Consider the following 26,801-nt stretch of genomic DNA (forward strand, 5'->3'; position numbering starts at 1 on the left):
TGAAGTTCAGATACTGGAGTAAAAGAACACCAATAGCAATCAGCTGGAATCTCCTCTGTAGAAGTTTTGAAATATGTATGGAGATACTCAGTTTTGCTTGTGGGAAAAGATTGTCTAATGAGAGAGATTTTATCTTGAAAAAAACAAGCTAGAGTATCAGCAGAGGGAGATGAAGAATGATCAGATTTAGAATCAGAGTTGGTCAAGGAACGCCAGAGTTTAAAAAGGGTGCCACTCTGGTTATTGGACTTAGCTATTTTACAACCATAGTAAGATTTCCTCGCTTTCCTAAGTTTGAAATTATATATTCTAATTGCACTTCTCCAGCCCTAGACCCAAACTGCAGCCTGTAAGTCTCGGATGGGAAGTGAGAGTTAACAGTAATGGCTCTAAAGCTAAATTACTGTATTTTTTGCTCAATAAGATGCACCTGACCATAAGATGCATCCTAGCTTTAGAGGAGGAAAAAAAACATTCTAAACCAAATTCTCCCTGCAAGGCTTTGCACCCAACCCCACACTCCTTGCCAAGCTTTTCACCCTGTTCCCCCTCTGGTGGTCTAGTGGTAGGCCGTGACAGGGCACTGGGCAGGCAGGCCTAGTGGCTGGCAGGCAGGTAGGGGACAGGGCACAGGGCAGGCAGGGACAGAACTTTACCATGGTAATGAAAGTGTTCCCCAGATGAAACTGGCTCATAGCTTCAAAAAGATACGTTCATGTGACATAATTGAACACCTTTTCACAGTCTAGCGCCATTACACAAACTGGAGATGTTACTTTACAAGCATGACGTTGTACATGGCAAAAAAAACCCTTGTATAGTCTGTAGTCATTCATCCATGTACAAAACCACTCTGAGTTGGAGAGATAAACTGTGGCAAAAATTGAGCTAGGCAATCTGCCAAGATTTTAGCAAAAATCTTGCAATCATAGTTTAGCAAAGATATAGGTCGGTAATTTTTGGTCAGGAGGGTGTCACACCCTGGTTTCGGAAAGACAACTATAGTTGCTTCCATAAATGTACCAGCACTGGCTTCGTCAGCTAGAAACGACTGATACAGCTTCAATAAATGGGGAGCCAAAATGCCTACATGAATTTTATAAAGATCCCCCGTAAAACCGTCATTGCCTGGAGCTTTTTAGGTCTCAACTTCTTAATAGCTCCTAATATGTCTGGAATATCAATTTAGACAATCCTGTTGAGCTAGGGCTAAGCGTGGAAGCTTAAGGTTAGAGAAAAAGGACTCAAGAGCTTCTTTAGAAGGGGAAACACCAGAAGTATATAAGTGTTTGCATAAATTGTAAAATTGATGAGTAATATCAGCAGTTTTAACAAAAACCTTGTTTCCAGCTCAAATAATTGGCTAAAAGCCTGTCAGCTTTGTTGCGGCCCTCGAAATAGCTTTGGAAATCAACAACCCGCTCTTTCAGAAAGAATTTTGTTGTACAAAAATTTAAGACTCTAAAGCTGGTTCTGAATCTAAAGTGCTACCTTAGGGTATGTCAAATATTGCTTCTCCAGCAGTTTAATGCGCCTATCTAAGCTAGATAATTTCATCTGTTGAAGTTTATTTTGTCTGGAGGTATAACTGATAATTTTGCCCCTTATATTAGCTTTAAACGCATCATAATAATGAAGCTCTGGGGTCTCATTAAGAGTGAAATAATTTGCAGTCCATTTCTGAAATAAAGAAGTAAAGACAGGATCATCCAATAAAGCTACATTAAAGCACCAGTTACGGGATCGGTACTGCTGTTCTTCTAGGGACAAAGTCACTGTAATACCTGCATGATCAGACACATGGATAGGCTCAATGGTGGCATCCTGTACAAAAGGGAGGAGAGTGCTAGAGAGAAAAAAATAATCAAGGCATGAGTATGAGTTATGTGGAATAGAATGAAAAGTGAAATCAATGTCATCTGAAAGGCCAGTCTCTTGGAGTAAGTGGGTCCATACAAGATGCGCTTTAGAGCAGTGTTTCTCAACCTGTGGGCTGCCTGTTGGGGATAAACGGCCTTGCAGCCACCAGGGATCTCTCCCTGCCTCTCACCAGTAATCTTTGCCTGCCCCCCCTGCAGAAGCCACCGCTGTCGGGATGCCTCTCTTCCTCCATCTGCACGCCCTTGCACAACCATCCACCCCCGAAGCCGACCTGGAGCCGACACACTCCATCCCTCCCCTAGCAGAAACTCCATAGCTGGGACTGGCCATGGCCGCATACAGAGGCCAACCCACAAGATTTCCCTCCGATGTCAATTCTGATGTCAGAGAGAAAATCCTGGGCCAGCCAGGCAGCAATTGGCTGACCCGGGACTTTCTCTCCAATGTTAGAATTGAAGTCGGGGGGAAGTCTTGTGGGCTGGCCACTGTACACGGCCATGGCCAGTCCTGCTACGGAGTTTCTGCTGGGGGAGAGATGGAGTGTGTCGGCTCCGGGTCAGCTTCGGGGGTGGAGGGTTATGCAGCGGGCATGCCAACGGCAGCAGGGAGGCATCACAATGGTGGCAGCTTCAGCAGGGGGGGGGCAGGCAGGGATTCCTGGCGAGAGGCTTCTGTGGATGGGTTGGCTTTGGGCAGGGGGGGTGTTGTGCCACCAGCCGTTACGCACACTTCTGGATGGCTGGACGGGCACGTGGCTATTCAATCCCATGAGCCTCAAAATAATCATCAGAACAGTCCAAGGCTTAAATTCAGCAATTTCTTTATTTCTCTTGCAAAAAAACAAACAGAACTTGACCACAAACAGTGCTGTGGGGAGTGCCCACAATCATTTACAATTCAAAATAATCATCTTCAGCTTCAAACAGAACAAAATAATCACTTAAACCCAAAGAGTTTGTGAAAAAAATCCCCTTTGTCTCTAGGACGAACTGGAACAGTTTAGCAGAGGTCTTTCCCTTCTTTCTGCTGCTTTACAAATCACTCTGGACTAGATTCACTAAGCAAACCGATCGTGAACCGATCGGTTTGCGACCCCTTTACTATCAAATTTCTATCCGGCCTGATTCACTTACCTCTCCTACGATCTACTTTGAATCCGTGCGTGCAAATTGGACAGCGACCTAATTCACTACACAAAATTTCGGATCCGACTGGACTGGCCGATCACCTGAAGAAGCGACTGCTGGGGACCAGTCAAAAACGTCTTTCCCGCTGGAAGCCCTGCTCTCTGCCCTGCAATCTCTCCTGCCTGCTCTCCCCGAATGCTGCCCTACTCTGCCTCGATCTTCCCCAAATCTCTCTTGCTGCATCGCCGTTCTTCTGCCCTTCCCCAAAGCTCTCCTGCCTGCCTTGCCCAGCAAGCCCCTGGTTTAAAAAAGCTGCACTGCCCCGAAGTCCTGCTCTCTGCCCCGAAGTCCTGCCGCCCTGCACTGCCCTTCCCCATCCTGTGAGCCCGTGGTTTTAACCCGCGAGTTTAAAGTGGGTTAAAACCACAGGCTCGCAGGTCTCAAAATTACTAAAAATAAAAAGGAAAAAAAAAAGATTGCGGGTCCGATGGACCGAAAGTTGGGAGCAAGAGGGTTACTTGGTCCCTCCTGCTGCTTAGGCTCATCAACTCCTCAGCCGAGCCATGCCGTGCCTGCACCCCCCCACACACACATCCAAGTTGGGAGCAGGAGGGGTACTCGGTCCCTCTTGTTCCTAGGTCTTCTACCCCCAGCCCACCCCTGTTTGGCCCAGGCGGTCGGGCCCGTCCCACCCACCCCGGTACCTGTAAAATAGTTGGGAGCAGGAGGGGTGCCCGGTCCATCCTGCTCCTTGGGCAAGGCTCCCCAACATCTCCGGGAACAGGAGGGGTGCCTGGACTCTCCTCTTACACCTACGCCGCTCCAATAGTGGCCTTAGGCCCTGCCCCGGTGTATCATCTGATGCACGGGGAGAGCCCTAAGGCACTGATTGGCTGAGGCGCCTCAAGCTCCTCGCTTTGGAGGGGCCGAGGCACCTTAGCCAATTAGGGACTTCCTTAGGCAGGAGTCTAAGGAAGTCCCTGATTGGCTGCTTCTCCTATCACTACTGTCAGGGTGTGCGCATGAGCGGGGATCGCTCTGGCCGTGGGTATGGGGCGTGCTAACGATTGTCCCCATTTGCATGCAGGCCTTTACTGAATCAGTTGGCCAGCCGGCATGCAATAGGAAACGGATCATGCACAGTTTGGAAGTTTAATGAATCCTGCCCTCTCTCAGGTCTCTTCCCGGGACAGGCGTTAGTGCTTATCATTCAAAACAAAAAAACAAAAGCTTCATTGTCTAACTCCTTCATAGGCTTGGTGCATAACACTAGTCGTTACTGGCTTTATCAGATAAGGATTCAGGTTAGAAAGCAGAGGCGTACCTAGGGTATGTGACACCCCGGGCCCATTTTTTTTTGACACCCCCTGCCATCATTTTTGACACACCCCCAATGTAAAAAATATTTTTAGTAATGTTCCCTCCAGGTGCCAGCCATGAGGGGGTCTTCCCGGCCTAGGAGTCATCGTCCAGGAGCTTCCCTTCTTACGGCCTGTTGCCAAGGCTCTGGATAGTCCCCGTGGACCAGCATGTTCCCAGCCTTCTCTCCCTTTACCTTCCGTGAAGCTGAAAAAACTGCCGGCCTTGGCAGTGATTCAGCTACGTCGCCCGCAGCTCCCCTTCCTGCTTTCTGTGTCTGCCTCTGCAATCCAGCCGGGCGGAAATAGGAAGTTGCGTCATTGGCAGATGCGGAAAGCAGGAAGGGGAGCCGCGGGCGACGTAGCTGAATCACTGCCGAGGCTGGCAGTTTTTTCATTTTCACGGAAGGTAAAGGGAGAGAAGGTTGGGAACATGCTGGACCACGGGGATTATCCAGAGCCTTGGCACCGGGCCGTGAGAAGGGAAGTTCCCGGACCATGACTCCCAGTCCAGGAACACCCCCCTCATGGCTGGCACCCGGGGCGGACCTCCCCCCCCCCCCCCACCTTGGTACGCCACTGTTAGTGAGATAGAAGTAATCCCACAGCTGGAACATTTCCTCTCAGCCTGTACTGCAGAGATATCAGTGTTTCTCACCCATCCCCCCACTCTGGGTAACAGCCATGGCAAGCTTTCACAGTACATAAACAGTAGCATTTCACTTTTAAAGTTAACAAAAATGCATTTACAGTTTCCTTAGTTCCCCAACTTTTTGCTTGGCTAGCAGCACCTCCATAGCTACTTTCTCTCCAACATCATTCTGGGGATTACTTGCCTACTCAGGAATAACTTCCATAGGCTGGAGCTGTTCTAATGAGGACTCCCCATTTCTCTCAGCAGCATCCAGCATTTCTTTGTCTGCCTTCTCCTGAAGTCTGGAGCTTTCCTCCAAGTTCTTCCTCTGACAAGCCTGCTGCTTGTGTCTGGATTCCTTTCTCCCCTTGGTGTAGCGAGGCACACCTTGATAAGGCTTTCCTCTCCTCACAGGTGTCTCATCTGTGTATTTAGGATGGCCATTAATCTCTAGGGACCCTGATGTTGCTCTCTTTTCCTTCCCCTTGGAAACTGCAACTCAAGGTCTGGTTTTACAGCTAACCTCTTTCCTGCCAATTTGAGAATTTTTACTTTTACCCACATCCTTGACATTCTCATGGGTTTGGGAGCTCTAGCTTCTTCTGGGCAAGGAATATAGGTCCCTTTCTGGGTCTGCTTAGGGCACACAGGTGTTTTGGATGGTGCTGCGCTACCCTGCCCGTAACAGTGGGCGTGCAGACGGAGGCATTTTGTCAACGGCGGCTTCAGCGGGGGCAGGCAGGCTTCGGCATGGGTCGGCTTCAGGGGAGGGAGGAAGGAGTGGGACAAAGGCTGGAAGGCAGTGAGGAGGAGGGGGCATGAACTCGGGACACAGAAGGAAGGGAGGGAGCATGGACATGGAACACAAGGGAGGGAGGAAGGGGGCACTAACTTGGGACATAGGAGGGAGGGAAGGAATAGAAAGGGACAATTGTTGGACCCGAGTGTGTGAGTGAGAGGGAAAGAGATGGTGCACATGGGGAAAGTAAGAGGAAAATTGGGCATAGAGAAAGAGGAGTGAGGTAGAGATGCATGGGGAATAGAAGGATGAGAGGGAGAAATGTTGGATATGGTGGTGGAGAGGGAACAGAGGGATAGATTGAAGGAGGAGAAATATTGGGCATAGTGATAGAAGGAGAGATGTGGCATGGTGTTGGAGAGGGGTGGTAGAAGGAGAAATGGGCATGGGGCTGGTGGGCAGTGGTGAAAAATGCTGCACATGATCTGGGGGATGAGAGAGGAAGGAAAGTTGGACTCATGGAGGGACAGAAAGAGATGTTGGTTGGGGAATGGAATGAGGTCTGGAGGTGAGGAAGCATGCAGGAGAAATAATAAAGAAATAAATATTGGATGCACAGTCAGAAGGAAGTGCAACCAGAGACTCATGAAATCATCAGACAACAAAGGTAGGAAAAATGATTTTATTTTCAATTTAGTGATCAAAATGTGTCACTATATTTGTCGATTTTTCTATAATTGTTACTGAGGTAACATTGCATATTTTAAAGTCATCTGCCTTGATCTCTTTGAAAACCCCCCAAATATAAATGATAATTAACATTTTCTTTGTGAACAGTGTTCTTTGTGTTTTTATAATTTTGTGGTTACCGTTATGTATTAATAAGATTGTGTGTATATGAAAAATGGATGGAAGAAATTGCATTACGATTAGTAATATTATTATGGGGGTGGAGTCAGGGGCAGAGTTTGGGTGGGTTGAGGTGGAGTTTGGGTGGGTCTGGGGCAGAGCTTGGACAGGGGTATTCAGTTGATATTTGTTAGGCTTAGGGCAGGGATCTCAAAGTCCCTCCTTGAGGGCCACAATCCAATCAGATTTTCAGGATTTCCTCAATGAATATGCATTGAAAGCAGTGCATGCACATAGATCTCATGCATATTCATTGGGGAAATCCTGAAAACCCGACTGGATTGCGGCCCTCAAGGAGGGACTTTGAGGCCCATGGCTTAGGGAGTACTTGGCTTGAAAAGGTTGAGAAACACTGCTTTAGAGGATTGAAAAGAGACGGAAGATCTCCTATCAAGGAAAGAATCATAGGCCATATTAAAATCTCCCCCAAGGATAACATGATCTGACTGTTGTGCTGTCAAAGTATGAAAGAGGTCTCTATAAAAAGAAGGGTCATCTACATTGGGTCCATAGATATTAAGAAGGGTGTAGCTTTGAGAATCAATTTGGAGATTTAGTAACACCCACCTGCCCTTGGTGTCATTATAAAAAGAAAGTATAATGGGTTGTAGTTTTTTGGACACTAGAATTGCCACTCCCCCTTTACATCCCTGAGCTGATGAAAACATACAATGAACAACCCAATCCCTTTTTAACTTTTTGGATGCCTGGACATTGGCATTGAGATGGGTCTTCTGAAGGAAGACGATGGAAGCTCCAAGTTGCTTAAAGTATAATAAAAGTTTTTTTGCATTTAATTGGATGGCTCACCCCATTAACATTAAGAGAAACAAGTTTAATGACCACCATAAAGGAACAAATAAACTGCTGGTAATACAAAAAATGTGAACATTCTGAGATCCAGTACACTTATATAACCTGCAAGAAAACAAATAAAGCAAGCATGTCTATACATAGTTAAGCTGCATCTCACACAAAATACCGTACATCGCATACACTCAAATCCACCCACTCCCCATTCCCATTCACATACCACCTGCCTCCCTAATCACCGACTATGCACCAAAAAACTAGGCACCCTCCTGGACGGGAAGGAAATCCAGACAAGAACTCAAGTTTCAAGTTTATTAAAATTTTGATGTAAACGCAATATCAAATATTATCAATGCGTACAACAATAATAATTTTAGGGGACAAGATAAACAATTTATACTAATAAACATACCGTTGATATGCATAATAGATAGTGATACATAAGGAAAGAGGGAGTGAACTACAATTATTTAAGGAATAGAAAAACATTTAAGGGGAAACAACATCAGGAGGGTAATTAAAAAATATTTTAAATAAAACTAGGTCTAAGAGTGAATAGGAGAGATTGTGACCTATATACAGATCTGGTTAAATTTAATTGTTTGATCCTAAGATTGTTGATAGAAAAAGTTATCCAATCTATGACTCATATGTATCTTTGTATAGGTGGCTTTTTAGTGTGTTTTTAAATTTTTCTAAAGAGGATTTAGCACATAGATAAATTGGTAGCTTGTTCCAAAGCTGGGGTGCTAGAATAGAAAAAATTGTAGCTCTTCTAGTGCCTATTATTTTCAAAGATGGAATGGTGAGCAGATGCTGATCTGTTGATCTTAGAGATCTGGCTGGAGAATATGGTATTAAATAACGATGTAAGAATATTGGTGTATTGGTTTGTTGAATTTTGAAGATTAACAATGCAATTTTATATATTATTCTGTGTGAGATAGGTAGCCAGTGTGCTTTTTGCAAAAGAGGAGTGACATGATCATATTTTTTTGAGTTAGTAATAATTTTTATTGCTGTGTTTTGTATAATTTGTAACCTTCTTATTTCTTTCTGAGTTATGCCATGGTATAATGTATTGCAGTAATCCAGCCTGGAAATAACCAAGGAATGAATTAGAACATTAAGAGCTTTGGGTTCAAAAACTTTGGCTAAGGATCTAATGAGACGTAGTTTATAAAAACATTTTTTAACTATGGAACTAATCTGATCATGGAAGGATAATTCATGGTCCAATAATCCTCGTCAACCTCCCTCCCCCCCCAGCCATAAAGACTGGCATAGACTGATAACGCACTATATTATAAATCCCGTAGTGGAAAAATAACAATAATAAAGACTCCTAAATTCCCACTATATAAGAAAAAAGTGCAAGCAATATTAGTTCCTAACTAGAGGGGCCTCAGTTAAGGAGCCTACGCAAGTCATAGACTCTGACCGCACTAGTCTGCGTAGATTTCCAGCTCCTTTGCTCCAATCATCGGCAACCCTCCAGTCCCTAACCTTCACTAAAATTCAAGTTTAATATTTTATTGCCCATAAATTCCTAAAAAGTTTTCCTTATTATTTTTCATACAAAAAGTTTAATAATACTTCATAAAATCTAAACTAATACTTCTTACTATACTATTCGGTTTACAATTTAAATGCACTATTTACGATTTGAATGCACTATTTCCTTGAAATGAGACTAAATTTTAACAACCAAGTGTATATAGTAGAGTTTAAAGTTACTTAGCTCCAAACTATATATTCACAGCAAATTGCTTCAAAATATGCCAACGTGGCCAGCGTTTCGTGGAAACTTATTAAACCCACTGCTTCAGGGCCAGTTAGTGGAGCAAGCTGCTAGGATATCTCTCCACAGAGAGGCCCCTCTAGTTAGGAACTAATATTGCTTGCACTTTTTTCTTATATAGTGGGAATTTAGGAGTCTTTATAGACTGATAACAGCCAGATACAGCCATAATAAGTGCATCATATACACAAATTAACCAGTCTGAAACAGCAAGATAAAAAAACAAACAGTATACATATAGCGCAGTACAGGTGGGGAACAATCCCCTGTCATATCAGATATAGAAGAAAACTGTTAGGAAGAAAATCGGAAACCTCCCTTGGCTCGCCTCAGACCAACTGCACATGTATACAGTACCATAGGAACTATGGCAAAGGGACATAGTCCAGAACAGAGTCCAAATAAGGCTACTGCTGGGAGCTAGGACCAGTGCCCATGTGAAGAAGAGCTTCCTGCTCAAGAAGGAGTTTATGCAGATCATCCAGGGAGACGTAGATATGCAACTTTCATCCTTGCTAGTGCCAGTAATCCATAATGGGCCTCTAGGATTCGTAAGTGAGGTCTCAGCGCTAAAAAATGGCATTGCTTTTTGGCTATATCTTTTGTAAAATCAGGAGAGATATAGATAATTTAGCCTTTCCACTGGATCTCGTGCATCTTTTTCATCTTAGCCAGGATAGTTTCAACTTACTGGTATTGTAAAACTTTAATGACAATGGCGCGTGGTTTTTGACTGCTGCCATTAGCTCTTGTGGGCACGCGGTTTGCGCACTCTATTTCAAAAGGGCGATCGAAAGCAAGATTAAGCACCAAGGGGATCCAAAATTCCAAAAATTGAACCGGCTTAGCGCCCTCGCTGTTTTCATATAATCCTGAGATGCGCAAATTGTTGCGGCGATTCTGATTGCCAAAATCCTCCAATAAGTCTTTCAGGCGGCCGATGGCTTTACAGTCTATCCATTGCAGAGCCGAAATAGCATCTATATCTTTATATTTTTGCTCCAAGACCACCAGTCTGGTATCAATAGTGGCCATAAGATGGGAAATCTCAGTTTCAATTTCCTTGATCTCAGTTTTACTCTCTGTTAAAAGCTCTGAAATCTGTTTTAAATGCTCAGCAACTTCAGCCATGTTATCTTCTACATGAGGACTCTGTTGTTCCTTGGTACCTTGGTAGGTGATGGCGGGCCCTGTTTGGGTCTCTTCATGCTGGTATTGAGTCTGAAAACCACTTCTATTTTCCCCACTTTATGCTAAGGCATATTGTGAGATATCAGGAGAGCTGTTTCCAAAAGATGCAAATAGGAAAATATCAATAAGAAGGGCTGTGAGGAGAGGAGCTAAGATGCTAGTCCTCTATCTTAATCGGGCTCCTGAGCGCCCCCTCCCCCCATGTCACTTTTTAGTATAGCTTAGTAAAATGGCCCCTTAGATTGCAAGCTCTCAAGGGACAGAAAATTTTCTGAGGACAAGCAGCCATTTTATTCTGATACTTGGGTGACATTTATATAACCTGGTACAAACACTACCTAATGCACTGTCACTTTAAATACTACATATGTGCATGTGCCTTCCCACTTGATATTGACTTGCGGGACCATTAGTTCTTTATTTTCTGCAGAAATGAGATGTGTGTTCAATTTTCTCTTCAGCCCATCAAACTTTTCAACTTTTTTGTGCCTTCTCAACCTTATTTTTCAAAGATTTTGCCATAATTTTTTGTTTTTATCATGTTCCATTATTTATCCTGACTTTGGTTTAATTTTTTAAACTTTTCAGTTTATGGCCTTCAGCCCATCTCAAATCTTTTTTCTTACCCAGGAGAATTGATCATTTCCAGATATTTTTTACTCAAGAACCCCAGGCCATTGAACTCTTTGATTTAGTGTCAGCCATTTTCCCCTCCAAGTCAAAGATGGTACCAATTGGCTTAAAAAAATGCTCTCAATACTCTGACCATCTCTGGCTCTGACCCAAATAATCAGTATATGTGGGGTTCTGAGCATAGGGACATTAACTGTGCCGTCTGTCTTCATGTGCAAAAGAGGACACTAAAAGCCAGGAAACTTCCAAAAACATTTTGGTTCCACTTTGGCATCGACATCTAGCATGACAGGGGACTCGGAACTTCCTATAACCCTTGCATCAGTGCTGAGTGTATCGATACTTCATCCAGAGCATTGGGCTCTTTGGAGTGGCAGGACTCTACATCATTTTCATTGATGCCTCGAGTGTCAAAGGATGTACTATTTACTACCTTTCGTCGGCCATTGGATGGTACATCTATTTCTACTCATCCTTTCATTCCTAGATTTCTGAAAGGTCTTTTCAATGTACAACCACCTCTCAGTGGTATGGGATCTCATTGTGGTTCCTGTCCACGTACTGAAGTTTACATTTGGATCAATGCCTTACGTTTTCCTCCTGAAAAGTTCTCTTTCTCAAATCTCTCTCTTCCACTTCTGCCAGAAGAGTGAAAGGATTTGAACCATAAGTAGCGGATCCTCTATAGCAGTGGTTCTTAACCTTGTTGGAGGTACTGAACCCCACCAGTTTCATATGCGTGTTCACCGAACCCTTCTTTATTAGAAAAATAAAATATGATTTTTACAAATTCAAAACATAGGTATACAGTGAGGGAAAAAATAATATCAATTTTGAAAACAAAAAAGTTCTCCTATATTTCGAATAATAATAACATAATAATGAAATTTACTGCAAATCAGTGTGACTTCTGCTGTTGCCTCTCGGAGACCAGTTCAGAAATGCGCGGCTTTACCTTGGCAAGTGCCACTCTCATGTCATTTTCGCAACAAAGTCTGTTCCTTTTCTTCGTTTTTATGTCCAGCATCCTCGAAAAGGATTGCTCGCAAAGATATGTTGTAACAAACGGTATGAAAATTTCCAGAGCTTTCTTAGCAATAACAGGGTACGTTACCAATTGTTGACACCAAAACGTTGAGAGCGTTGTTGTTCTAAAGAGTTGCTGTTGGACCTGGCTCTGCTGAATTTCAATGATTTCATCGAGGTATTCATCATTGACATCTGTTGTCTCAACACTAAACGTGAACGGCTGTCTCACCCATGCTGGATATGACTCTCTTGTAGGGAAGTATCCGTCAAGAGACTTTGCAAGCTCATCTAAGTGCGTGGCAATAGTTTGCTTCAGTTCTGCGGGTACAGAAATGTCTCCGATTCCAGATACATCTTCGATCTTACTTACACAGTTGTCTAGCAGGGGAAAGTTTGCGAAGTTATCGTTTTCTGTTCGTCGTTTCCATAATGGTAGCTTTTTTTGAAAAGCTTTCAGGTTTTCTTCCGCTTCGATGATGTTGACTCCACCACCCTGCATCTGCTTATTGAGATGACTGAGAGCTGCAAAGATATCAGCCATGTACGCTAAAATGAGAATGAACTCAGAATTTTTGAAGCAATCTGCATGACAATGTTGCTGCTCTTGCAAAAACAGAGCTAATTCCACACGCATGGCAAAAACACGATTCAGCACCACCGAACGTTAGAATGGTACAGAAGTACCTCGAATTCAGATCCCATTTCTTTACACAGCTCCTTGAAGATGCGGTGCTTCAGAGCATTATTTCGCACATAGTTCACGCATTCCACAACAATTTTTAAAACTTCTGCTAGTTTTGGAGGCAAGGTTTTTGTTGCCAACGCATGCCTGTGCAGAATGCAGTGTGTAACAATGATGTGTGGTGCATCGGCATTCACTAGCGCACCAAAATTGGACTTTCTTCCGAGCATGGCTGGAGCTCCGTCCGAACAAACTGCAGAAACCATATCCCACGAAAGATTGTTGTCTTTGAAGAAGTCATCCACAAGTTTCTTCACATCAGTTGCCTTAGTTGTTGTTGTAAGAGGCTTACAAAATAAAAAATCTTCCTTTATCACGTCATCTTTCACATAGCGCACGAATACTGCAAGCTGGCTTAGATTGGAAATGTCTGTGGTCTCGTCGAGTTGAAGGCTGAATTTTGCCGGGCTTGAAATCAGATCTGCAACTACTTGAGCCAAGATGTCTTTGCTCATGTCCTCTATTCTGTTGCTGATGATGTCATTTGAAAGAGGAATTTCAGATAACTGAACTTCAGCCGCTTTTCCCAGCATGATATTCGCCATCTTCAACACAGCTGGTTTTATGAGTGTTTCACCAATGGTGTGTGGTTTGCCCTGCTTTGCGATCAGGTAAGCAACTTCGTACGATGCTGTGAGGATCGGTTTGTTGATGGGTACAAAGCCGAGAACAGGCAGAGTAGCCTTTTCATCGAATCTTGCTCTCTTCACCTTGAATTCAGCGAGTGTTGTGTTCTTGTATTTTCCATCTCTATGCAGCTTAAGGAAGTGTTCCCTTAGTTTTGCCGGAGCTAGATTAGAATTACTCAACTTGGCATTGCAAATCATGCAATTAGGACGCTGACTCCCATCACGTTGCGTTTTACATGTGAATCCATATTGTACATATTCGTTCGACCACTTTCATATTTTGCTCGACATAGTTAGTAAGGGATTAAAATATTAAGATAGGTATCACACGACGTACCATCACAACAGTTACAATTCGACTACTGTGCGCATCAAATCCCCTGCAGCACAGATAGGCCAAGCGATGTTGCGTGATCACCTGCAGCCAATTATGGACAAGTGGGGCGTATCATCACGAATCATAAGCGCTTCGATCATGTTCAATCATCTATCAGTTAAATCACAAATTTTGATCAGGAATTGATTGATGTATATAAGGCGTTAGTTACAGATTGATAGATCAAGAAACCGAGTACACGATCAGTCTTGATCAAAATTACTGAATAACTGATAGATGATTGAACGTGACCGAAGCGCTATATGAGTCAGAGGTGTGTTTTGACCTCCGCCGAACCCGCGAGACTGACTCACCGAACCCCTGGGATTCGGTAGAACGCAGGTTAAGAATCACATAAGAACATAAGAAATGCCATCTCCGGATCAGACCTTCGGTCCATCAAGTCCGGCGATCCGCACACGCGGAGGCCCTGCCAGGTGTACACCTGTCGTAATTTATAGTCCACCATATCCTTACATGCCTCTCTTAAGGAGATATGCATCTAGTTTGCTCTTGAAGCCTAGGACGGTCGATTCCGCAATAATCTCATCTGGGAGGGCATTCCAGGTGTCAACCACTCTCTGAGTGAAGCAGAACTTCCTGACATTAGTCCTGAACCTGTCCCCCCTTAGCTTCATTACATGTCCTCTAGTCCGTGTCAAATTGGACAACGTAAATAATCTTCTCTGCTCTATTTTGTCGATTCCTTTCAGTATTTTGAAGGTCTCGATCATATCCCCACGCAGTCTCCTTTTCTCAAGGGAGAATAATCCTAGTGTTATAAGTCTGTCCTCGTATTCCAGTTTTTCCATACCCTTCACCAGTTTTGTTGCTCGTCTCTGCACCCTCTCCAGCAGTTTTATATCCTTCTTTAGGTAGGGAGACCAATGTTGGACGCAGTATTCCAAGTGTGGTCTGACCATTGCCCTATAAAGCGGCATTATAACTTTCTCCGATCTACTCGAGATTCCTTTCTTTATCATGCCCAACATTCTATTTGCCTTCTTTGCCGCTGCCGCGCATTGTGCCGACGGCTTCAGGGTCCTATCTATCAGTACACCCAGGTCCTTTTCTTGTTCACTCTTCCCCAGAGTTGCACCTGACATTGTATACTCGTATTCCTTATTCTTATTTCCTAAATGCATTACCTTGCATTTCTCCACATTGAACTTCATCTGCCATTTCTCCGCCCATGTTTCTAACCGACACAAGTCGCTCTGGAGTTTCTCTCTATTTTCATGCGATCTGATCGCCCGGCATAGTTTTGTATCGTCTGCAAACTTGATGATCTCACTGGATGTTCCTTCCTCCAGATCATTGATATAAATATTAAAAAGGATCGGCCCAAGTACCGAGCCCTGGGGTACACCACTAGTCACTTTCTCCCAGTCGGAGAACTTCCCATTTATGCCCACTCTCTGCTTTCGGTTTTCCAGCCATTTGCCTATCCATCTTTGTATATCCCCCTCTATGCCATGGCTTTGTAGTTTCCTGAGAAGTCTTTCATGTGGAACTTTGTTGAACGCTTTCTGGAAGTCCAAGTATATTATGTCCACCGGCTTCCCACTATCAATTTGCTCGTTCACGGTCTCAAAAAATTGGAGTAAATTCGTCAAACATGATTTCCCTTTCCTGAATCCGTGTTGACTGGGTTTCATCAAGTCGTGTGCGTCCAAGTGCCGGACCATGCTATCCTTGATCAGTGCTTCAACCATCTTGCCGGGGACAGACGTAAGACTCACAGGTCTATAGTTGCCCGGTTCCCCTCTTGATCCTTTTTTGAAAATTGGGGTGACGTTCGCTATCCTCCAGTCGTCCGGTATCTGTCCAGTTCTGATTGTCAGGTTTGCAAGTTTTTGCAATAACTCTCCGATTTCAACCTTCAATTCCTTTAAGACTCTCGGGTGAATTCCATCCGGTCCAGGGGATTTGTCACTTTTAAGTTTGTCGATCTGATAGTATATCTGGTCTAAGTCCACTTCAACTGTGGTGAGGCTGTCTTCTATTTCTCCTGCAAACACTTTCTCCGCTTCAGGTATTGTTGAGGTGTCCTCCTTCGTAAAGACGGACGCAAAGAAGGAATTTAGTTTGTCTGCGATTTGTTTATCTTCCTTGATGTACCCTTTTCTTCCCTGGTCGTCCAAGGGTCCGACTGCCTCTTTTGCAGGTTTTTTCCCTTTCACGTATCTAAAGAAGGGCTTGAAGTTTTTGGCCTCCTGGGCTATTTTTTCCTCATATTCCTGTTTTGCATCCCTCACCGCCTTGTGACATTTCTTCTGATCATCTTTATGTTTGTTCCAGGCTTCGGTTGTCTTTATGTATTTCCATATTTTGAAAGAGTCCTTCTTTTCTTTTATGGCTTCCTTCACCTGTTTGGTAAGCCATGCCGGTTCTCTTTTGCTCTTTGATCTCCGATCTTTGGAAATCCTCGGAATGTAGAGATCTTGTGCTTCTGTGATAGTATTTTTCAGTAGGGACCATGCCTGATCTACCGTTTCAAGTTTGTCCACCTTCTTTTCGAGTCGTTTTTCTACCATGGCTCTCATGCTATCGTATTTACCCTTTTTAAAGTTCAATGTGGTGGTTAAGGTTTTGGCATGTTTCCCTTTCCCGATGTCAAGTTTAAAGTTAATTACATTGTGATCACTCGTTCCCAGTGGAACCATGACTTCCACTACTGTTATCGGTCCCGTGAGGCCATTTAGGACCAAGTCCAAGGTGGCGTTGCCTCTTGTCGGCTCTTTTACCATTTGTTCCAGGAAGCAATCCCCTAGCACCTCCAGGAACTTGGCCTCCTTGCCGCAGTTGGAGGTTGCTAGTTTCCAGTCTATCCCTGGGAAATTGAAGTCTCCCAATATAATTACATTGCCTGTCTTGCATTCTTGTTTGATTTCCTCCATCATTTCTGAGTCAGTTTCCTCCGCCTGTCCTGGGGGACGATAGTAAAGGCCAATTTTCGTATCTGCTCCAAATTGACCAGGAATCTTGATCCAGAGTGACTCAAGCTTCTCTTTCATTTCTGTTGTAACCATTTCAACAGAATCTATTCCCTCCTTAATATATAGAGCAATACCTCCACCTTTCTGCCCTACTCGATCTCTTCTATACAGCTTGTATCCCTGTAGTACTGTGTCCCATTTGTTTTCTTCATTCCACCATGTTTCTGTTATGCCAATGATATCCAATATGTCATGTCTTGCTATTGTCTCTAGTTCCCCCATTTTGTTACCTAGACTTCTAGCATTCGTATACATACATCTAAGTTCCCTACGTGTTACCTTTTTGGACCTTCTACTCTTGGCCGTCCCTGTAGTTTCAATTACGATATCCTTAACTGCTCCTGTGTTATCACCCTTGTTTGCTGTGTGGTCGTCCCCTCCTGTGTCTGATTTGTCACTTCCTGCTTTTTCTCCCTTATTTGCCAGCATTCCTTCCGTGACAACATTGTGCTTTGCACTCATTCAAAGTTCTTCTCACTGGTTGTCACTGAATCCAAACTTCTTCTCATAGATTATCACTGGTTTTTATTACAATCAATCGATTGTGCTACCAGTATTTTTCCAAGTCTTATTCTCATATAGGAGAATTGACTCTTCATATCATAGACTGCAAACAAGCATTAGCTGCTCTTTTGCAGAAGACTATATCATACAGATCATCTCTACAACTTTTTGTGTCTTTTGACCTTAAGAAGTTGGGGGCATCCTGTTTCCAGGACATTAATATCCAACAAGTTGGCTGCATATATCTTGTTTTGTTATATTCAGGCTGGATTGCAATTAGAAAGTCGAGTCACAGCCCTTTAAATGTTCGAGTTTAGCAGCTTCAGTATTTTTTCTCAATCTATTTAGATTGACAGACTAGATGAAGCGCTTGTTTTTCTCCTCGATTCATATCTTTCACCTTTCCTTATTGTCTGGAACTTTTGTCCAGACAGGATGGGCCTTTGGTCTCTCAGTATTTCAAATTGGATTTTCTACAATGCCAACACTCCCACTATCCCATTCTGGTTAGCTTTGAGGTCACCCACATGTGAGAATATGCTGCCTACATGTCCTGGGATAAAGTATAATTACCGTAACAGGTATTATCCAGGGACAGCAGGCAGATATTCTCACAACCCACCCACCTCCCCTGGTTGGCTTCTTAGCTAGCTATCTAAACTGAGGAGACGCGCGCCCTATGTCGGGCGGGAAGGCATGCACGCATGCGTGGTGCGGTCGGTCACAAACTTTCTACAGTTCTTTAAGCAAAATTGCTTTTGCAGCTGTCTGCATCGGGGCTCTATGGATGACGTCACCCACATGTGATAATATTTGCTTGCTGTCCCTGGATAACACCTGTTACGGTAAATAACTGTGCTATCTGTCCTCCTTACTTTCATTGCTTTCAATGGAAGTAAAATCCGGATGTATCAACCCATTCTCCTTTTTCTGGAGCCATATGGCAACCCTAACTTTCTAACTTCCTGATTCATATATAGTTTTGAAATATCTAACACTTCTTCTGAAGTAATCCCCTCCTATTGTTTTTACCACTCCCCATTTACCATCTTTTTTTATTAATTTTACTTCGATGTATTTTAAACAACCTCTCCCTCCCCTACTATCCTTTCGTCTCATGTATGTTAATTTAAATTTGTCCAGTATTTTTAACATTTGATAAACTACCGTTTTTATTTGCTTCCTTTAATTGTTTTTATAATTTTTTATAATGTACACCGTCTAGACATGTATTATAGACAGTATATCAAAAATAAAGAATCTTGAATCTAGGTGCAAGGCTTTGTTGGATTCACTGCCTTTGACTTCCAAAGAGGGTTTTCTTGTGCCTTCTGCCCTGACTCCTGTGAAAATAGTGTTTAGGGGGCCCTGGGGAGTGCACAGGCAACACTATGGCAGAGCGCAAGAGTGTCTCAGGAGATAAACCTCGTAAATCCTCCAAACAGTCCAAAACTGGTATGCAGGGGTTAGCTCCCACCGTGGAGGATTTTGTTAATATGCGTTATCAGGCTTAGTAGGTTAAAAAGTCTGTGCCTGTTTTCCTTCTGCCGACCTCCGTGCTGGTCACAGGGATCCCTGATCCTGTGGACTAAGGTCTTTTCTCTTGCCTCCCCTTGGGGGTGCCGCAGGTAAGCTAGTAGTGCCTGCGGTATGCACTAGATACGCTTTCCATACCTCTGCTTTTGCAGGGGGCACTGCGGCGGTCGCAGACGTGGTGGATCTACAGGATCCAGATTAATGCAGAGCCCTTGATTTTAGGGGAGAATCCCACTATGTGCAGATATTTAAAGCACACACATCCTATGGATTTCATCTTTGAATCTCTCTAGGAATTAAAGGTACAGTCTGAGCAGCCTGTAACTGCAGAATGTTTCCTCATGAGTGACCAGAGGCCACAATCTGCCTCTTTACCTAATCATTTTGACCTCGTTTGGATTCTTACAGACAGCTGGGAGATTCCCGAGGGTCCCTTGAAATGTACTCATGCCATGGTGTGGCTTTATCCCATGGCAGATGCCTTTAACAAGTGCTTTGCTTCCCCGAAGGTAAATTCCTCGGTGGCGCAGGTCACCAAGCGCACTCCAATGATGTGGGAGTGGTCTGAAGGATGTTCAGAACTGACATGTGGATTTTGTCCTTAAGTGTCTGATTCGGCGGCTGCTGGTATAGGGTGGCGTCAACCTCTTTTTCATGGCCTGGGCATTCCATTACAAACTGCGCCATTGATCCTGACACTCTTGGATTTCATAATCTTGGGAGTAAATTATATGGCTGATGCCTTGTATGACATCTTGAAAGTCTTTGCTAAGTTTTCCATCTATTCCGTTTTGGCTCACAGAATGCTCTGGATCCGGCAGTGGTTTGGCAATTCATCTTCTAAAGTGACCTTGAGTCGGTTGCCCTTTAAGGGACAGCTGCTGTTCAGCCAGGGTCTGGATGACCTTATGACTAGTGTGCAGGATCGTAGACCCAAGACACTGCCTGTGAATAGATCCTGCCCTTCCAGGAGTTTCGGGCATACTAATTTTTGTCCCTTGAGGTGCTCTCGTCCATACTTGGGCCCTTCCGTGGGCCAGCAGTCCTCTTCATCTGATAGACCACACTTCGGTGGTTCTCAGCATCAGCCATTCATAGGGAGTCATCCAGCGGCTCCTACAAAGAGGCAATTCTGACACCAGACCAGTGTCTCCTCCCCCACACATTGGGGAGTAGTTGTTGGCTTTTATGGCTGAATGACAGGCCATTACCTCCAACTGCTGGGTCTTGGAGGTTCTCAGAGATAGCTACAAACTGGAGTTTCTCTGTTCTCTGACCAAGTATTTTCTGGATTCCCTGCCATGCCGCCCCGTACCTTCACTTTTGGCATTGCACTGTCGGCTTGCGTTTCATTCACACAGGCTTTTGTTTTATACTATCCTCATTGCGGTTTATCTTAAACCTTAACAACCATGGACCCCTGAAGAAGGTATGTTCTCCGAAACACAGACCGTGTTGGGTCTCTTAGTTTGTAGTAAAGTGATATCAGTAACTGCATTAATATTTGGTACAAATAAACATAGCCTGCATCTTATACATTTTGATCTGCAGTTTTTTCTTGTTTTTTGCTCTGGCCATAGAACCCATTCCAGAGCAAGAAAGGCTCTGATGATTGCAGACCAATTCTGGACCTCAAGGCGGTCAATGCAGCACTGAAAGTGCCTTGCTTCCACATGGAGATGGTGCACTCAGTGATAGCATTGGTGGCACCAGGGGAGTTCCTGGCCTCCCTGGATCTGATAGAGGCGTATATTCACAATCCCATTTTTCCGACCACCAAAAGTATCTGAGGTTCCATGTCTTGGGGCAACATTTTCACAATGGCTGCCTATGCAAAGGCTTGGAGATGTTATCAGGCCTGGTGAGTCCTGAGACAGATAGACCCATCTGTTCCGTCAGTTCCTCATGTTCTGGAGTTTCAGCAGGATGGCATGAAGGGCCTAGTGGTAGCTTTTCTCCAGGTACAGATTGCTGGTCTTTCTTGTATGGATCCTCCTTCTCTGAGGGGCATCCCATTAGAGGGTTAAGCCAAGGGAACCTGTCACCAGGAGTGGGATCTCTAGGATAGTAGACTTGGGGGTGGGTCAGTAGAGTGGGCAGACCTGATGGGCTATGGCCCTTATCTGCCGTCACCTTCTATGTTTCTGTGTTTCTATGACCTGTTTTCTATGGGGTGCTCTATGACTTAGGCCTCCATTGTGCCTTTCTTGTCTGACTTGGAATCTTAATCTGGTTCTCCATTCTCTGGGTCGTTCACTGTATGAGTCTCTGGAGCAGACATCCCATATGGATCTTGCAATCAAGACGGTCTTCCTGGTGACTCTTACCTCAGCCTGTAGGTTTTCGGAACTTCAAGCTCTCTCCTGCTGGGATCCTTTTCTGTGTATTAGGGTTTCTGGTGTGATGCTGCGCACTGTTCCTTCTTTTCTTCTGAAAGTGGTTTCCGTTTTCCATGTGAATCAGGAAGTCCAACTTCCTGCTTTTCCTTCCTCCAGATCTAGGGAGCAGGACTGGGTGTTCTAGTTCTTGGACATGTGCAAGCTCTTGTTACAGGACCTAGAAGTCACCAATGAGTTTTGCCTCTTTGACCTTCTGTTCGTTCTGGTGGGCCCTGCCCACAAGAGTAGGCTAGCTTCTAAGGCTACCATTTCCAGATGGATCCATATGGCCATTAATGCAGCTTACATGGTGACTGGAAAGAAGGCCCCTCGTGGTATGGGCTCTTTCTACCAGAGGTATTTCATCCTCTTGGGTAGTCATCGTCTGTTTCTCCAGACGAGATTTGCAGGGTTGCTACCTGGTACTCACCAAGTTTTACTGGATCAATGTGGCAGCCAAGTAGGATGCTGCTTTTGGTGCCTCTGTTTTGGCATCAGGCTCATCAGTCCCACTGTGATTTTCCTGGACCACTCTTACATCCCACTGGTTCCGTAATAAAGTAGGATTGTACAAGAATGAAAGATTAGGTTCTTACCTTTGCTAATCTTCTTTCTTGTAAATCCATACTTTATTCCAGGAACCTGCCCTATACCTTGCTGATTTGCCGATTGCCTGTCTTTCCAAATATTGGTAAGCTGGATTTCTGTTTTCTGACCATTCTTTATAATAGTACCATCAGAATGGATTAAGCACTTAGTTATGGGGGGTTTAGGCACCCTCTTCTGACAATGCAGAGTGTGTCTCCTTATAGCACTGTTTTGTCATTCAGTTTCTAATGTTTAATGACTTGTTCTCTCATTTTTCATTATTGCATTTGTTGATATGAGCAGAATAGATTTATTTGTCAGGGAGTGTTCCAGATTCCCCCTCTCTCTCTTGTTCTTATCCTCTACAGATGTTCCTAGCTCTTTTAAGACTAACTGATGTTTACAAGGACAGTGATGAGGTAAGAGGGGGAAGATGTAAATGCTGGATAATTAATTGAAACTTGATAGATTAAAAAAAAAAGAAAGAAAAAAAGCTGTTCAGAGTGTTTTCTCATTGTCAGCAGCCTTAACTCGCTGCTCTGCTGGTGTCAGACCTTCCTCCTGCTTCCGCGAAGGCAGGACCCGGCAGAAAGGAAGGCCCGACATTAGCAGAGCAGTGAAGTTCCTGGACTATGATACTGATTCCAACCCCGGGGGAATCCCCTTATAGTCTGCACCTGGAGTGGACTGCCCCCCCCCTTGGTACGCCACTGTTGAGGGAGCAAGGCAGGAGGAGAGAGGAGAATTGAAAAAGAGACAAAAGCCAGTGGAAACAGAAGAAAGACAGGAAAGCAAACAAGTAAGTGGAACCAACATAATAGAATATGAAACCATCCAGAAAACAAAGGTAGGATAAAGTGTTTTATTTGGAATTTATTAGTTCAAATATGTTTGCTTTGGGAAATATTAATTGCAGATGTCTTTGTACTGTATTCAGGACAAAATATGGAGTCTCTTTTCAGGTTTTGTATTTCACAATGTATCTGGTAGTGGAGAGCTTTGTTTTGCTATTGCTCAGATAAAAATAAAATCAGGATTTATTTTTGTACTAGTTTTTAAGCCCGTTACATTAACGGGTGCTAGAACAAGAGTTTTTACCTCATGCAAAATTGTCATTTCTTTAATAAGACATTGACTATTTTTTGTGCAGCCCTCCAAGTACCCTATTTTTTTCTGCAGCCCTCACAGTTAAAGTTTAACATCTTTTCTTTCTCAAAACTGACACATTTCAATCACTGTATGGAAAATAAAATCATTTTCCCTACCTTTGCTGTCTGGTGACTTTATTTTTCTGTGCTTTTAACTATGTTTCCAGGGCTTCCTGCATGCTTTTCCTATGGTCCTCCTTCCCTCCCCCAACCAATATCTATCTCTACCTCCCTCCATGAGTTCAACTTTTCACGCTCTGCCCTCTCCCCCTTCCCCTGTGTAACATTTCTCCTTACCTCCTTTATGCCCTCCCCATCCATCTCACCCTCTCCACGTCCAACACTTTCAGTCTCCTGCATACTTTCTCTCTCTGTCATTGCCTCTTCCCTCAGTGGCATCCCTCTTTCCCACCCCCTAACCCAACATGCTCTCTCTCCATGCACCATCTCACCCTCACCTCCAGTATGTAGCACCTTTCCTTTCCCTCCCTTTCTCCCTTTCTGCCAGGTCCAGCAGCACCTCCCTTCCTTTTACCTCCCCCCTGTCCAGCAGTACCCCTTTTCCCCTATCCAGCAGCACCTTTTCTCCCTTCCTTTTACCTCCCATGTCCAGCAGTATCCCTTCCTTACTCCCCCTGTCCAGCAATACCCCTTCTCCCTTCCTTTTACTTCACTCCTGTCCATGTTCTTCCTTCTTTTTACCTCCCTACTGTCCAGCAGTACTCCTTCCCTGCTCCCCCTGTCCTGCATCCATTAGCTTTAGTTTAGCTTTAGCTGTGGTTTCATTAGGCAGCCTCGGGGCTATTGCTAGGCTGGCCTGCCTCACATCATCGAAGTGGGCTGGCCTAGCAAAGGCCCCGCGGCTGCTTGATGAAACCACGGCTAAAGCTAAACTAAAGCTAGCTGTTGCTGCTGGTCCAGGGTTCAGCCGGCATCGGCGATCGGGGCAGAAGGCAGGAAATCAGCTGACGCCGGCACGAAGGCAAGATTATTAAACCGCCGCACCACACTGCCGCACACTCCTTCTACTGCGCATGCGGCGGCACAGAAGCATGGGATTTCAAGTGCGCATGCACACTAAGGGTTTTATTATGATAGATGGTGTCTTCCATGGACAAATGTTCTAGTTCTGATCTGCACGTTGTGGGGAGGTAGAATACCATCTCCCATATAACTAATTTTATTATGGTGTGTTAAACAGAGCTTTTATTTTTCTCCTTGCTGTTTGAGCATCTTATATCTCCTTTGTGTTTTGGCAGAAAAGCAGGTTAAAGTATGTGTGGTGAGAAACACGGTTCTTTGAGTTTGTTTGGCAGGATCTATTGTGGTGAGCGAGGCTCTGTTGTCATTTACAATGTTACTGAAGCTACTATCCTCTAAGAAGTTGTTGCCTTAGGCAGCTGGCCAGCCTTGTCTAATAGTTGTGGTAGCCCTTGCCTCACTCCCATTTTAGAGACTCAGGAGGGGGGAGGAGCCAGCTCATCTCTCGCCTCAGGCAACAGATTGCCTTGAGCCACCCCCTGCTTTTGTATGGCATTCTTTTCTTCTTTAATAAATTTAGATTGTAAACTGCTTAGTTCTGGCTTGTAAAGGTGTAGCTTTATAGAAAGTGTATAAATAAATAAAAAGAAATCTTTCATTTCTTGAATTTCTCTCCTAGGATTCTTCGTTATAAGAAGGAGTTTCCTATGCTACAGCCCAAGGAGCCCCCTCCTTCCCTGCTAGAAGCAGATCTGACAGAATTTGATGTACAGAACTCCCATTTGCCATCTGAAGTCCTGAATATGCTGAAGAATGTTAGGTAAGGCTGGAAAGAGATATGGAGTTGACTATGGAATAATGGGGCATCAGTGGGCATAGAAAATACTGGAGGTTGGGCCATCCCATTATCTTATTGGCAAATGTACAGAGTTGCCTCACATGTTGATTGCTTCAATTTGAGTTTGCTCTCTGCTTCTTGGCTTTATTGGCGAGAGCATTCACAGCTGGGGGGAGGGGGAGCAGAGGAAGAAGAACTGATTCTGACACCTAGAGGCAGGGTTTATGATTGCAGGATTTTGGAAGAACCCCAGGTGAATATATCCTCTCAGCCCGTGACTGTCACTTCAGTGCCTAGACTAGGTATAACGGAGGAGGGCAAGGGTAGCTTATAAAAGGCTCATGGAGATACTAACCCTGATTCCAACCTCTTCTCCCTCTATCCCACAGCCTTTCCTCATTTGAAGTCCGCTCTGTCCACCTATTCACTACTTTACTTCTGCGGATAGTGGTCATTTATTCCCACCCCCACCCCCCACAAAGTCCCCTTCCTCCTTTCTCACTGAATTTCACTCCTGGCTTTTGGGCTTCCTTGATTCATCATCTCCTTCCCTTATTCTTGGGGACTTTAACTTTCACCCTGATGATGTTTCTTGCCTTAACCTCTTCATTTGACCTCCAGATTTGTGCCACAACCTCCACTCACCAGGATGGCCTCTGCCTTGACCTTGTTTTTTTCTCTAACTACCCTCTCTCTAACTTCTCTACCTCACTGCTCCCCATCTCTCATCACTATCTAATATCCTTCACCATTACTCACCCTCCCCCTCCGCCATGCCCAGTTACCACCAAGAGGTTTCAAAATTTTCAAGCCCTCGATCCTTCCATGATCTCATCCACTGTTTCACCTCTCCTTGCCTCCACTATGTTAGCTAAGTCTGTCCACAAGACTGTCTCATCGTACAATATTCTCTCCTCTGCTCTGGACACCCTTGCTCACCCTGTTTCTCGCTCTGTCAGGCATACCAAACCTCAACCTTGGCTCACTCCAGTGTCTGTTACTTACATTCCTGCACCCACTGTGCTGAGTGCCTTTGGCTCAAGTCTCACATATGTGCTGACTTTCTTCACTTTAAATTTATGTTGACCTCCTTTAATTCTACACTTACACGGGTCAAGCAAGACTACTACATCCAACTAACTAACTCCCTTTCTTCCAACCCTTGTCGTTTCTTTGCCATACTTAACTCCCTCCTCAAAGCGCCCCCACTTCTGACCCCTCCTTCTCTCTCTCCTCAGATTATGGTTGATTACTTCCATGACAAGGTCTGCAAGATCGCCCTTGGGTTCACCACAAAGTCAAATCCTTCTCCCCTACCCACCATCCACTCTCTTGAATGTCAACCTCGCAACTCCCCTTCATCCTTCACCCAAACAGCTCAGGTAGCTTCTCCTGTCTGGTCCCGCCTGCTTGTCCCACCGTCAACTACTGCTGGCTCTTTTTGCCTTCTTTCTAATCACAGAGGAAGAAACTGAACAACTTCTGTTTTCAGCCAAGCCTGCTACATGCCCCTCAGACCCTATTCCCACCCCTCTACTCGACCCCATCTCACATACTGTAATCCCTCACATATGCCATATTCTCAATCTATCTCTTTCCACTGCAACTGTCCCTGATGCCTTCAAACATGTGGTGGTTAAGCCACTTTTCAAAAACCCCTCACTGGACCCCTCCTGCCCTTCTAACTATCACCCTGTCTCCCTTCTTCCGTTCCTATCCAAGATACTTGAGCGTGCATTTCTCCATCACTGCCTGGATTTCCTTTCAACTTGACAGATTCTCGATCCTCTACAATCTGGTTTTCGCCCCCAACACTCCACAGAGACTGCCCTCACTAAGGTCTGCAGTGAGTTGTTCATGGCCATATCTAAGGGCCTTTACTCTATCCTTATCCTTTTTGTCTTGTCTGCTGCCTTTGCTACTGTAAATCACAGCTTACTCCTTGATATGCTGGCCTCGTTTGGATT

General features: G+C 44.4%; 1 protein-coding gene across 1 annotated transcript in view; it reads left to right on the top strand.

The window, feature by feature from the left end:
• The window catches only part of PNPLA7 (patatin like phospholipase domain containing 7), an 864,087-nt gene that overhangs the window by 180,993 nt on the left and 656,293 nt on the right, over positions 1-26,801 (top strand). The window contains exon 8 of the mRNA XM_033959965.1: positions 24,676-24,816. Coding sequence (XP_033815856.1) covers positions 24,676-24,816 — 141 coding nt within the window. The remainder of the gene's footprint in view (positions 1-24,675; positions 24,817-26,801) is intronic.

This window comes from Geotrypetes seraphini, chromosome 10 (genome assembly GCF_902459505.1).
Source record: "Geotrypetes seraphini chromosome 10, aGeoSer1.1, whole genome shotgun sequence".
Lineage (NCBI taxonomy): Eukaryota > Metazoa > Chordata > Amphibia > Gymnophiona > Dermophiidae > Geotrypetes > Geotrypetes seraphini.